Source organism: Nomascus leucogenys, chromosome 5, assembly GCF_006542625.1.
Source record: "Nomascus leucogenys isolate Asia chromosome 5, Asia_NLE_v1, whole genome shotgun sequence".
In the NCBI taxonomy this organism is placed as follows: domain Eukaryota; kingdom Metazoa; phylum Chordata; class Mammalia; order Primates; family Hylobatidae; genus Nomascus; species Nomascus leucogenys.
Window position 1 is genome coordinate 69,553,918 of NC_044385.1, and position 14,861 is coordinate 69,568,778.

The window sequence follows — 14,861 nt, forward strand, 5'->3', positions numbered from 1 at the left end:
AGCAGAATTCCACAGAGGGGAGGGGGCACCACACACAAGTGATACTTTGGGGACTACTGGGTGTGTCTGAGGCACAGTCACCCTGAGAGACACACTCGACATAACGTAGTGCTCTGCATCCCACATATCTACCCCTGCCAACCTTACAGAGTAGAGTGGATATGGATTATATAGAGAAGAGAGGCACAGGAGCGCTAGAGAAAGAGAAGGGGCTCTGAAGCCAGATACCAGCTATGAGGCTTAGGGCAAGAAACTAAACCTCCAAGAGACTTCAGGGTTCTTATCCAAAAATGTAGTCGGTACTGTGAGGATTAAATAGGTAATAGGGTTTTTTTTTTCTTCAAAATGAAAAAAAATCCCCCAACAGATTAAAAATTAGTTCTTCCTAATTTTAATTTCCTATCCATTCATTTAACAAAATCTTGCCCCCCTACCATGTATAATATAGTGGGCTGGGCATTCTTTATGTTCAAGTTTATGCCCTCACACTTCTTTATGTTAGAGTTTATCTACTAGTTTTTGGCTATGACTTCGGAGGGCACAGTGGGCAGAGACTGTGAGGACCTGTGATCTGACACTATTCCAGGAAAAGCAGAACTGATGTTATGCTACGAGGATTTTTCAGAGGAGATAAGCAACCCTCTCAGATCCAAGTCTGAGTCTCAGTCTTTTAAGACTTTGTTAGCTATTCTTTCCCCTTAATCTGGCACTGTAAAGAAGACAAAGGATATGGTCCCACACACATTGTGAGAATTTACTGAATATTTGTTGTTTTAATTTTATCACTGCTTTGTATTATGACATTGTTTAAGACAATTTGTGGAGGCAAAGGACTAAGGGTAGAGAAATGGATGGCTTTAGGAGGCTCAGTAGATAAACTACACTAGAAAAGTCTAGTATTGCACGTGGAGACATTTCATAAACAACTGACTGGTAGATCACTACGAGAAAAATAAAATCTCTCATCCTACTTCCAAAAGATTTGCTAAATATATGTTGTAGATTAAGTTGTGCCTGAAAACTTGTAATCACACAAAAAATCACAAGTATCCAATATAAACTTGTGGTATTTATTCAGCAGCTCGACTGATCATTATTTGGGGGTACCAAAATTCATTTTTCTCATTAATTTAGGACATTGGGGGAAGGGAGAAGACATATTACTTCCAAGATCAGAATTTCCCTGAGTCTGTGAATCTCAAGAAGATTGATATTACTGTAGATGAGGTCCCTCAGACTCTTATTTTTAAGCTATATTGAGAGGCACATCTCATAAAGAAAAGCCTCAGGAACAGAGAAACAGGGAGAGGCATTTCAATAAGTCTTGAAATTAGATGGTGAATCAATAAACTGGTGATCCTCAGGTAGGCTCTCCCAGACCCTGGGCGTGCAAAGAAAACACGGGATGAGATGGGAAATCAAAGGGCTGATATTGTAGCTCAGATCATTTCAGATCAACCATCAAGCATGTGCCTGAGGTTTGAGGAATGTCTTCATTTTTGTCTTTATCTTTTTGGGGACTTACGAAATGGAAAATATGGGTTGTGACAGTGTGTATGGTTACCAAAGGAAACACGTAACACAGCAGTGAACATCCCTATGCACTTCACCTCTTCAAAGCATTTCCTTTTCTTCTTTTTCTTGTCTAAAGCCATACAGCAGACTCTGCTTTCAGGAAATAAATGTCACTCAGTTAGCAAATGGGTGGTACCAATTTCCAGAATATTTTTTAAGGGTGGCATTTCTGTTGGGATGGGCTTAAAAAGAGTTTGCTGGGTGCGTTGCCTGTGTTGAAGCAAATCTCCTTCTAGTTAGTGGGAAAATACAGAAAATGATGGGAAGACCAAGCAGAAGCCCCAGTAGGCTTTGTCTGGATTAATATTTTAAGGTAATAAGCATCTCCAGGCTACCTTTGCCTCCAAAAGGCATTATGGCACCATGTACACTGCAGGCACTCAAAATCCTTGGTTGATTTTATTTGATTACTGACTCTTATGGTATCACTGAAGGCATTTGAAAGAGATTCTAGAGTCCTTTCCCCATAAAATTCAGTGGTGCCATAAAAGGGTCATTAACCTGAAAAGGAGAAAGCTATTATTGAGCTCTAGACTTTCCGCTTACAATCTTGGGTAAATAACATAACTTCTCAACATTGCCAATCTCTCTGTGGGTAAGAACTCAACATTTCTGCCTGGCTTAGAACTTGAATTATTTCTTGGATCAATTATTTAATATTTATACCAATATGATTAGCTCTTAGAATAGGAAATTATAAGATTATGTGACCTGGGAAGGTAAGCATCTTATGGTGAGTTAAATGTGGAAATTCCCTAATTTAAAGCAAAAGAAGGCAATTCAATAAACTATCATTATCTGATACTAGTTACTCTTCCTTACTATTCTTGACTTTCCAGAATGACTGGAAACGTCTAGGGAGTATTCCTCAATCAACATGGATTTTTTCATAGATTCTCCTAGGTAATTTATAAATTAATATTTATTGTAGTTTTAATTATTTAAATAATACATGCATATATTGAGGACATTTTTGAAATGCATAGAAAAAAAACCAAAAATCATTTGTAATTACACCATCTGGTGATAATCAGTCTGAATATTTTGACCTATATCCTCACAGATGTTCCCCTAACATAAATTGTGAATATAACACATACATACACAATTGGAATTATCCATGCTGGTTTGTAACTGCTTTTATCACTTCACAACATATTGAGAACCTTCTTTCATTCCATTATATAGTCTAAACCATGGTTTCTTTCAAGACTGCTCATGGATATACCATTAATTAACCAATACCCTAGTGTTCAATGTTTAGATGTTTCTAAACTAATTCTGAGAACTGAAAATTTAGGTAACTGCTTTGAGCTGCAATGACCAGCATGCCCCAAGTAGAAAGCAAGGGCCTTTGGGACACAGCAGCTCTAGAACTTAAAGGGGGCTCATTAAAGACCCTGCAATGCCCTGCCGGAAATGCTACAATTAATAGACTCTCTTGTAACTTTTGCTCCAGAAATGTTTCTTCCTACTTCTCTGCTAGGGATGGGAGTCTAAAATAAAATTTTCTTTCTCTAGCCACTTCCTAGAAGGCTTCACACATTGTGTCCTAGAACTGGGGAGAAGAGTTGCTGAGCTCTTGCTCCCTCTTTGATATCAAGAGCATTCAGTCAAGTGAAAGAGAAGGGTCTCTAAGCCATTTAGATGTGGGAGAGCTTACTATAATAATAATTTCCTATAACTTCAATTTTCAGGGCTTCTAAGTATAAGTATCATATAATGGCAAGTAGAATTTCCAAGAAAGGTAAGGAAGTACTTACTTTTTAAATTAGTTATGTGGCTCTTAACTACCTATGGTTACTAGAATTCTACAAGACATCATCCTGTCTTCATTTCCTGTGTTCATGCAGTATCCCTAGCATCTTCAAGTCTTTGATTAATGAAGCTCATGTGCAACAGCATTAGGAGTCAAAGTATAATAGCCCTATGTCACCTACTGTGTTTTGATGAACAATACAGTATAAAAGCAGACGAGAATTAGGACAATGATGTTCATAAACAGCACATCACTGTGCTAAGAGGCTGGTAACAGTGTATGTTTTAATATGGCCTAGTATTGATTCTTTTGGCTGGCGTCCTACTTTAACAATGTTACAGTCACACTTCAAGATTTCAGATGGAGAGGCAGAGAAGAAAATCAATAGATACTATTTTTCCACTACCAACTGGCCTACATATATATAGCTTCTCTGCCATACTCACATTCAAGGGACCTAAAAGATGCCTTTGGAAGGTCTGGCCCAGTTACCATGCTTTTAATAACCTCAGGAATCTACTCTGACCACCTCAAAGATTTTAGCTTCATCTCTCAAAGGTCCACAGGAAAGAGCCTATGATCCAGGAAGAATACAAACTTATTTGTTCTCTATTTTCTATTCCATTAATACATAAAAAGAAAACCTTTAACAAAGGCTTACTTGTTACACAAGGACTCTTGTCTGAAACCAAAATCATGTAGAATTTTATTACTGAGCTTTAAAAAGTACATGGAAAAATACTTATGTAGTTAACTGTGCAAAAGAAAAAAATTAGAAGCCAAAACATTCTTCTGTAATGTTATAACACAATTTTGTTTTCTTCTTTATTCGTTATTCTTAGTTGTTAGGTTTTCAAAAATGAACAGGTATTATTTTTATTCAAAAACAACTTTTATTTTTTAAAATGTTACATGCTGCTAGAGCACAATGAGGTGACCTACTGAAAGTGTTTCCTATAAGCATGTGCTAGAAGCACAGGTGAGCATTTGACAAAATTCATCGATGTTGTAAAGGATAATCCGTTTTTCAAAATCAGAGATTCCTGTGTATTGCTTATAAATGAAAATGGAAAATTAGGAATAAATTCTACTGAAGAATTCTCTCCTGTGTTTAGGAAAGAACAACAACAACAACAAAAAGCTTACAAACTTGCCCAGATTCTGTCATCTAAACTCCTTCAAAAAATATCCTGATTTTTTCTAGAAGTTGTGCAAACCGCACTTAAATTCCAACAACACTGTGTTAATTTTGCTCAAATGCAAGCTGAAAACATATTTTAACATCCTGTCAGAATGAGATACTAAAAGTGTCGATAAAATGACACTAAAATAAATGTAAATTTAGATTGCTGTTACAAGTGGCTGCTTGGCTCTGGTAAGACGTTAGGTTGCTATAGTATTTTCCATAGCAACTTTGCATCTTATTACATAAATATTCCCTCAGTGTCCTTAAAGCCTGCTACAGAAACAGGATTAAATCCACTCTCCTATGTAATGATCCTGCATCAAACCTTACCAGAATGAAATGCCCAGAACACATAATAAACTGTAATGTAGATAATGGTGTTCCCGGCAGTCAATAAGCATCAGGGCATTTTGGGCTGCACACAGGCGGCGGTGCGGTGACCCTGTACTGCTCCCTGGCCATGCGTCTTAACCTTTCCCAGGTCAAGGCCTCGGTGGCTCTCCCTTTCTGAAGATTGGTTGCTAATGTCCTCATTCTTCTCTTCTCCCTGCCAACTGCCCATCAGCTCAAGCCCTCCACCAGGCTCAAGGGACTCATAGCACTAAGCAAGAAGCCAGAGCCTGACAGGAGCTGGGAACATCCTGGGCTGTCACTCAGGAAACCTTGTGGAGACGCCACTCAGGTCTAAGCTAGGATCAAACAGGTATGGATTATTTAAGAACTTCAGCTAGGCCTCAACTGAGTTTCATGGAGGTGTGGCACAGTTGAGTAGTTAAGAGTATTAGGGAAAGTCCTTGGTCCCATAGACACCAATGTCAGCAACACAGATTAATCTTATATAAAATACCAGACTATGGAAAGTTTGTGCATATATGACAGAGATGTCAAGAATCATGGCATTGATAGGTGCTACATAAAAATAGGATTATAAAGGGGCTAAGCTTAAAGACAGTTTAGGCTCCAAGTGTGAATTTACAAAACAAACAGTCTGGTTGGGCAGAAGGAGTGCTTCCATTGAAATGGAATCTTCTGCGACAGGATAATTTAAATAGCATCTGTTTTCTTGCATTTAAAAGGTGAAGCAATTTACAAAAAAAAAATTTCTACACTTTTCAGAAGCATATCCATTATGGAAAGGGAATTGTAACTGCACATGAAATTAGGGAACTTAAAAATTCACCCAAAATAAACATTTGTTTGAATTCCTTGGGCAAGATTAGCAAGATTTTTTTAAAAAAGGGAAAGAAACAGGAAAGCCTTGGCTCCTTTGCAAATGAAACTCTGTTAGAGTTTAGGAAGAAAGCAGGCTACTCAGCCCACCTTGCAAGATTTCTTTTATCATCTTAAGCCACATTAGTTCTGATCCATCACATTTCCTTGTTTGGCCCCCTTGGGTTCCCAGAAGAGAAAATGCTTGCTTGTCTTTAATTCAGTGGTCAGTGATGGACACACCTCACTGGTTTATTTCCCTTTCAGGAGATGGTGCCCTCGGGTGTCATTACATGTGAAAACAGCTTAACCTTCTATGATTCCACTCAACACAGACACCCCTGCCCTTGGGGTCTGCTGGTGCCCGGGGCTTAGATCCTGGCATGTGGCCTCAGACTGAGCCATCTCACTTTCAGTGTCTGAATTCTCTTGTCCCTCTGCCAAGTTCTGAGACAGTCTCGGGTGAGCCTGCTTTCAGTTACATTCAGTGCTTCCTAAAAGGAAGTTTCTACCAGTGTGAATGACAGAGCCCCTTGCAGTTGGCCCCTTTAGTCAGCTGCTGTGCCCTGGTCTGGTATTTAGTAACCCTCTCCTTCTTCTGTGCCTGGCTGGTGATGGGGTAGCAGTGAGCCTCTTCTTAAGCTTGTGCCTGATTATAATCTTCCTGATGGGCATTTTTAAGGATCTTTCAGAAGTACTATCACCCAGAAAATACTTAATCAGAAAAAAAGGTTGTCCTGCTATTCAAAGAAATCAATGGGATGGTCAGAGAGCCCTATTATTATTATTTTTATTACTTTTTTTTAACATAAAGCTTCCAGCTACATATATAACTATTCAGATAGGCTGATACTGCTAGTTCCAACCGAACCTAATTATGAGTTCCTAATTTGATTTAGTGGCTGAAAGATTTGGAAAGTCCTTGTTTGAATTCTTAGTGAAATTAAAAAAAAAAATTCCAGGCCAGGCATGGTGGCTCACACCTGTAATCCCAGCACTTTGGGAGGCCGAGGCGGGCGGATCACAAAGTCAGGAGATCGAGACCATCCTGGCTAACACGGTGAAACCCCACCTCTATTAAAAATACAAAAAATTAGCCGGGCGTGGTGGCAGGCGCCTGTAGTCCTAGCTACTTGGGAGGCTGAGGCAGGAGAATGGCATGAACCCAGGAGGCGGAGCTTGCAGTGAGCCGAGATCACACCACTGCACTCCAGCTTGGGTGACAGAGCAAGACTCCATCTCAAAAAAAAAAAAAAAAAAAAAAAAAATTCCTTTGTACCTATGTTATGGTGAATTTTCATGAAAAATTGACAACTCAGAAAACACTCTTCATAATTTAGAGTGTCTGCTCCTATAAGGAGCTCAGAGTTTAAATGAAATGTAGTTAAAATCCAAAAACATTTGTTTGTGTATTATGGAAAGGTATAATGATTGTCTATTGAGAAAGGGACTTTTTAGTTTCACTCTTCTAAAATTTGTGTTCAAAGTACACTCATCAAATATTGGGTGAGGTATATACACTATGTAGTGATCATTTTGGTTTATAATAAATTTAATTTACCAGCTTTAGGACATCCCTAATATTTTTAACTTAAAACACTTTTTTCAAATGAGTCTTACACCCTAGAGAACTGGGTACCCTGTATCTAACTAACTCTGTGTCCCCTGGGTCCATAGCACCTTGAACATACAAAATGTAGATAATCAAAACAATGCTGGGTTACGGCTCTATGGGCCATGGCCTGTTCGCCATGTGACACTGAATTTTGTATGCATAAAGTTCTGAACATTTTGTTTGAACATGCCTCTTTAATATTTGCCATTTCAATTTAATTAGAGCAAATGTTCTCAGGGTTATCATCCTCCTATCAACTTCTGGGACTAAGCCATCAAAAACATTAAGATCAGAAGAAGGGGAATATGAATTGAAGTCCACAGACATTTATTGATTATGTAATTGGGGAAAGGCCCAGGGCCAGGTGTTGGAGGATGACTAAGATAACAAGCAGAGTTAACATTTATTGAGTACTTATTAGACGCTCAACACTGTAAGTAAAGTCAGAAGTGCCTTACATGCATTGACTCACTAACTCTCACAATACTAAAATGCATCGGTTTGCCATCTGAGGCCTTACAATCTAGGATAGACTTCCTCTTTCCTTTCTCCTTTTTATTTCTTGTGAACACTCTCCCGCCCCACAGAGTCAACCTGGAGGGAGAGAGGGAGGAAGGGAATGGAAAAGAGTAAGGGAGAAGGAGAGAGGTAGAGAGAGGGATGGAGGAAGAGAGAGAGAAAGAGAAAAAGGAAGAACAGATCTGGATTTTAAAGTCTGGCTTCATTTCAGTAGGAGGCAGACTAAGCAACAATAAATTTAAATTTTTATCAAAAATTATCTTCACAGGCTTCAGAGCAGGATGCCGATCTTCTTGAATGAATGCCTCAATAAATCTGTCATTATTTTCAAATTTATTAACAAAATTCATTTTCATTTTTATCAGCCTCTTAGTTTTGCTCCAGTGAACTCCTTTTCCCCTTTAAGATTCAACTGATGAAGAAGAGTGAACACCCCACCCAGAATTCTACTGTAGGTACTGCAGAATTATAGCCAAAGATATATTGCAAATTATTATATATGGTAAAAAGAAAAGTACAATGAAATATTCTTCATAACCAAAAAGCAGAGATATATTGAAACATTTTGATTATTTTTTAAAAAGTAAACCCAAGGTATTATATAAGTCCTTAATAAATTGTGCCTTTCCTAAAAACCAAACAAGTCAATTCTTTCCATCTCCTCCCTGCCCCTCAAAATAAAACCCATTACAGGGTGCTTTTTGTCTTAATACGGAGACGACAAGGGTAGTGCACCCCTGCAGTGGGTGCAGCCTCAGCACCTCCTCCTGGCACAGGCAGGTGACAACTGAAGGATATTCTCTTCGGGAATTTCCAAGAATTCCTGGGTCAGCTACTACCCAGGAGGTCTGAAGCAAAATCCCACTGTTTTAGCAGATAGGAAATTGGCGGGGGATTCCTTAAAGGATGGAGAATTTCACTTCCATTTCAGCACTGGCAACTCCCCTGTTAGTGAATTAGAGTGCTACATTTTGAGAGGACTGCTCCTATGTAGGTGACTGGCAGATGCAAACATGTACCTAAAAACAAGGGATGTGTCACCTAAGAAGATACCGCTGGAAGGTGTTTCCCTTGGGCTATGGCCTCCATCCTCCCGCTTCAAGCAACAGTTAGCAGGGATTTGTCTGAGGTTTGAACAAAAGACCAGATGGGAATTCTTGCTGTCAGGCTGTGTCCCCAAATATGCAGGGCTGAAAGAAAAACTGCCTGCCTGCCTTTGGGCCAGATCTTCAGGGCCCCGTGGAATAAAAAAGGTTAGTTGCCTTCCTTTCCCTTTAATCAGTCCTGTGCTTTCTTCAGAAACCACATGCCATGTTCTCTGGTCCATCTCATTTTGAAAAGCACGAAAAGACTTTGAACTCCTCGGGGCCTGGCATTTGAACTCCGGTTCTTTCATCTCTTCCCTCAGAACCTGGTACACAACATGCCCTGCACTTTGCTCATTAATTCTGCTGACCAAGTAACAAGACTGGTGAAAGTTTTTTTTTTAAAGTTCAGGCTCTACTTCACGCTCTCATCAGATGCCTGGGGAATAAACCGAGAGAGGTGTCGGGGGATCACATCTCCATTGATGCTTCTGCAGCAGAGGCCGGGGCCCAATCCTACAAGCATGTACATGCCGCAAGACCTCCTCAGTGAGCATACTATTCAGAGTCATCATTATTCTGGTCCTATCCTAAGCAGACTATGAAATTATACACAATTCTTACTTGGGAAATTGACAAGTTATTTAAAAAGAAACATCACCAAGACAAAACAAAAAGCCACACATTCAAATGAGAATTTCTGACTGACGCAATTCTTTTCTCCTACACCTACCTTGTCAGGATATTAAGAATCCAAGTTTCATGTCAACTTGCCTCTCATCCAGAAGCTTCACAAAGGATGAAAGCACTTTTGACAAAAAAAAGTTTATTTCTTTATTTGAAGATCTTGTTGAACTTAAGAAATTCACACAAATCCTTGCTCCCTTCTTTTGCTATGTGAAGGTTTGTAGAATAGAAATCCTGTGAGGAAGGTGGTCTCCTCAAATAAACAAACCCAAGAGTAAAGCAGTCCTGAGGAATCTGATCTGGGCTTAGCAGGAGACATACATCATTGACACATAAGTGCTGGGTTCATTTTTCAGACAAGGGATATATGGCTTCAGAAAATAGTGGCATGGTGCCTACTTGTATGTTAAGCTTCTGAAAGATTAAAATGAATGAATTTGAGGGTGAAAGGGAAAGTTTCTAAGGCAGTGGTTCTCAAACTTTGGCATGCATCAGAATTTCCTATAGGGCTTAAATCACAGATTGCTGGATTTCACTTCCCCACACCCCTGTAGCCACTAGATGTTTTTGATTCAGTAGGTCTTGGGTGGGGCCTGCTAACTTACATTTCTAATAAGTTCCTAGATGCTGCTGCTGCTACTGGACTGAGAACCACACTTTTGAGAACCACTGCTTTAAGGAAATTAAAGCCCTTTCTCTATATGCCTGTAGGCGGGAGTTTTTTCTTATGATCATCACTCGCACCCCTGACATTCTCTTCTACAGCCCTGGAGAAACAGAGCATCCTGAACACTTTGCAGTCTTGGTGACCTGATCCTTTTAGAATCTTGATTTTGGCTTCTTAATAAATTAGCAAAGATCCTCAATTCCTGGTCACCTGCAATCTTTCTGTTAAAAAGTCTCTAACAGGTGTGTGTTTTATTCACTTGTACACATGAGGAGACAGATCAAATCTATACCATCTCTGTAATTTTCTTTTTTGGGAATGATGGCAATTATGGTTCTTCCTAGGTCCTTCAGACAATACCCTTCCAATAAGACAAGCAGTTTCCCTTGGTGTCTCATGTTTTGAATGAGCTTTTCCCTTGCCTGTTTTTACAATACCAATGAATTTATATATAATTCAAATGAGAGCGTTTTAAATCGGCAGCTCCCATTAGACAGAACACACAAAGCAAGGTTCTCTCTAAGCTTCTCTTCTTTTTACAATCTAAGAAGTGATACCCCTAGCTTGGTACCAAATGGGGCCAGCCTTTTAATTACAGGTTAGGTGAAAGAAGATTTATGGGAAAAGAAGTCTAATTCTTCAGCATCTTGGCTCAGAAGCTAGAAAGCTTCTTCAGGGATGAAACAATTCCCATGTAAGAAGTACACTGACTAAAACCAAATTTTATCCATATTTTAGCATCAGCTGTGGCTGCCGTACTCTGGAAAAGGATTTTCATGGAAACAGGCAAATATCCCTGAAAAAAGCTTAATGGCCCCCGATCTACGTATGGAAAAACAACTGGAGCAATTTAAATCACTCTGTTCCCAAGAAGGAGTTTAAAGTTCTATTAATAAAAAGCAGAGTCACTCAAAGATGAAAGTTTAGTATAATTCAAATAAAAGTGAGTTATAGGGCCATTTCCCAATACTTATTCCCCATCTGAGATTTGGAAGATCATTATGATACCTCATGGGTCTGTGGCAGTTATCGGCATTACCTGATTCGTCGACTCTCATTTTTTTTGTAGGGCTGTCACAGTTCTCATCATCAGACATTTCCATTTCTTCTTCGCGGCGGATGCCCATGAGCTGCTCACTTTGAGCATTCCGGAGCTCCTGCAAGTAGAGGATACACAAATGTCAGAGTCACAGACACATATGGCTTTCCCCAGTGGTCTTTGGGTATATATGACTGGCATATTAACATTCAGAATCCAAAGCTTTTATCTCCCAAATATAGCCTCACCTAACCTAAAGGAGGTTCTGAGGGGGGGTGGGGTAGAGGGCAGACGGAGGTCAGGCTTAGATTAATCCCTGCTCACCCATGACTAGGGCTCTTTAGCAAATAATTTAATCTCTCTTGAGTCTCCATTTCCTCATTTGTACAAAGGGGATAATAACATCCACCTAATAGGGCTGCAAAGATTACATAGAAATACCTGTTACATGGCTGGCACATGTACAGTAAGGACTTAGAAATTATGGTTAAGAACATGAACAGTGGAATTTTAAAATGGACTGTTCAACCACTGACCCACACAGTGTGACATTAGGAAGGATGCTTCATCTCTATTAACTTAAATTGCTCACTGGAATATTATGATTAAAGATAGTTTTGAGGATGAAATGAGTTAATGCATGTACAATACTTTAGCATCATGCCAGACACTTGGTTTGCTCAGTGGATAATGCTGGACATTATTATTTCTCATGCAAACACAGTGCCCCTACATGTATGTGCCCATGTGTGATCACATACACACATAAGCACACACACACACCATTCAGACATCCAAAATTTAAAATTAGTAAGATGTTAGGGAACAAAACACAAACAGATGCCTTTTCTTTTGTATTGCACATGGTCATGTTGGGGTTATTGTTTTTGTTGCAATGGTTGCTTTAGCATCACGTAATTTAGAGCCACAGATCTTAAGATCATATCTTACTTTCTCCACTTATTAGGGGAGTGACTACAATCAAGTTATTTTTTTGAGACTTTGTCTATTCACTCACAAGTGAGGAATAACAATACAAGGCCGTTTGGATGCAGTTGCATATGTGAAAACTCATTGTAAAGAGTAAAGAATTACACAGGAAATTTCTTACTACTGTGCCTAAAATCAGAACATTGTAATCACTTATGCTAAGTATTTATATTATTATTTTGTATCAAGCTGTATATGACATATTTGTGAATCCTTCCTTATTCCTTCTGTTCTCTTACATGTACTATCTTCAGAAATACTTAAAACAGGGGAAAATCTCCATTATTCTTTTTCCCTCTGTAAAGTCTCTACATAAAAATCAAAGAGTCAAAATAATTTCATGTTATGATCAATAAACATATGAGTAACAATAAAACTAAATTACTACAACTAATATATTAGGGGCATGACTTTAAACATGGTTCCAATGCCCATTTGATGGACATGCATATATCACTCCATGTTATGGGTTTTCTCAATTCTTTTCTCTCCTTAGCTCACAGATTTTAACTACAGCATGATGGAGAGGAAAGTATGTATTGCTAACAGCATTTGAATGGTCAACTCTGTACCCTGGGAATCACCCTTGCAAAGGACAGGGAAGGGAGAAAGCAGAGAGACAAGGTCCGAGGTGAGGTGCAGGGGCACCAATCACAGGCAGCCCTGAGAGGCCAGAAGGAAGGCAGACAAGGCCTCCTTATTTGATTATGCCATCCAGAAGAAAGAGGTGCCAATTCCATCTTAAATAACACCATCAGGCATTGGAGGCGGGTGTCACATGTGATTAGTGGGGAAATTTTTAGGCTGTGGACAGCTAATTTTTCTACTTACAAAGAGCCCAATTCCCAAAGAAGTGGCTTGAAAACACTTGAAACAAGGAAAAGTCAGGTGGAAAGAATAAATGAGGCTGAAAGGGCCTGTTGTTTAGTCCCTGCGATTAATGACAAACTGTCATATGGTAGTTGTTCTTGTGGGAAAGGGTGGTGGAAAAGAAAAAAAAATTGAGGAAAAAAGGCTGAGGGTGTTTCCACAGGGTGCCTCTGGTTCAGCATTAAATCACTAGTACACTCTACTAAATCTGTAGAGGTGTTGCAGATAATTAACAGATGCTGTACATGGGAATGTGGAGAAAAAATGAAGCCAATTATCAAGCTTATACGCAACTGAGAAATCATCCACAATGTTAAATTACCAACTGGTATTTAATCAATTAAGCGACATGCAAGAGAAAATCACAGCTAATTTAGAATTCTGTGGCCTAATGTATATCAAAAGAGGTGGGGAAAGTAGCAGGAAGGCACAAAGACCCTTTGCAGGAGCACCTTTGACAGCTGCACTCCATCTGTCCTTCTGGAGCATCATTTCTGTCTCCTAGTACCAAACAAAGCAAGCAGGCTTCCTTAGACCTGCATGGAAGCCTTCACACATCCTGCTCCCCACCGCACCCACGCAGAGGAGGCAGGGTTAAGCGAAGGTGAGAAGTTGAGGCAGACATGGCAGGCAGCGTGATTCAGATCCATATGTGACATTTGCTGACACTCACATTCTAATGATGGCCTTTTTATGCTCAGGTTTATTCGGTAGCAGGCCACCAGCCTTTCTGTCAACATTCCTTTTAATCATGTTTGGTTTTTATATGAAGAAATAAACAATTCACAGACTGATCATTCCCAAATCTGAATCATAGTTTATGGACTCCAATTTGTGTTTTCATAACCCTCAGTTTGTATATTGCATCACAAACAGAGGACTCTTTTTTTTTAAAATCTTGAAAATCAACCTTGACCTGGGTCTTAAGTCAGAGTCAGGGAGAACATCAGGTAGGCACCCTTCACTTTTCTGGCCCCTGAAAAATTAAAGAGAAATCCCACCTCTTCCTTACTCATAATCCTGAACAGAAAAACAGAACTGTATCAGTCACCAACCACTGTAGGCATTAGTGAACAAAATAAAAAATGTCCTTCTTAACAATAAATTGCACTAGCATTTTAAGTGTCACATTATTGTGAAGTCATTCAGTATTCACCATAATAACAGTGATAATAAAGAATTCATTTGGTATTCATGTGGATGTTACATCTAGTGCTATTGGTATTCAACTGTAATTTAGCATTAGTTAATGGGCACTTAAAATGCTACCCAAATGATTGATATCATAGTACTTTGTGATTCCTCAAACTCTATATAAAATACTTATTTTACAAGTGTGAGCCAAAATCATTAAATAAATAAACCTTACCTTCCATAAGTTTAGGATTTTGAAAGAGGGGAATATCATTTAGAGAACTTTAATATTAACATGCTAGAGATGGAGAGGCATCCAAATGAAAAACATTCTTTCATTAAAAAAAAGAAGCAAAGACAGTATACTTACTTTTAAATTACAGGTTCAAAGCGTACACTACTCTGTGGAGTTAAAAATAACAGCTGGACGACCAATGACTAATGACACATTTTGGTCCTTCTAAGTGGCAAGGAGGCCAAATTCTAGACTGTTCTCTTGGGGGTAGGTACTCACTTCACACATGCA

At 39.1% G+C, this 14,861-nt stretch overlaps 1 protein-coding gene across 3 annotated transcripts in view; it reads right to left on the reverse strand.

The window, feature by feature from the left end:
* The window catches only part of ENOX1 (ecto-NOX disulfide-thiol exchanger 1), a 597,960-nt gene that overhangs the window by 102,463 nt on the left and 480,636 nt on the right, over positions 1 to 14,861 (reverse strand). For all 3 annotated transcript variants that reach the window (XM_030813342.1, XM_030813340.1, XM_030813341.1), the window contains one exon: positions 11,342 to 11,459. In XM_030813342.1, the coding sequence (XP_030669202.1) occupies positions 11,342 to 11,459 (118 nt within the window). The remainder of the gene's footprint in view (positions 1 to 11,341; positions 11,460 to 14,861) is intronic.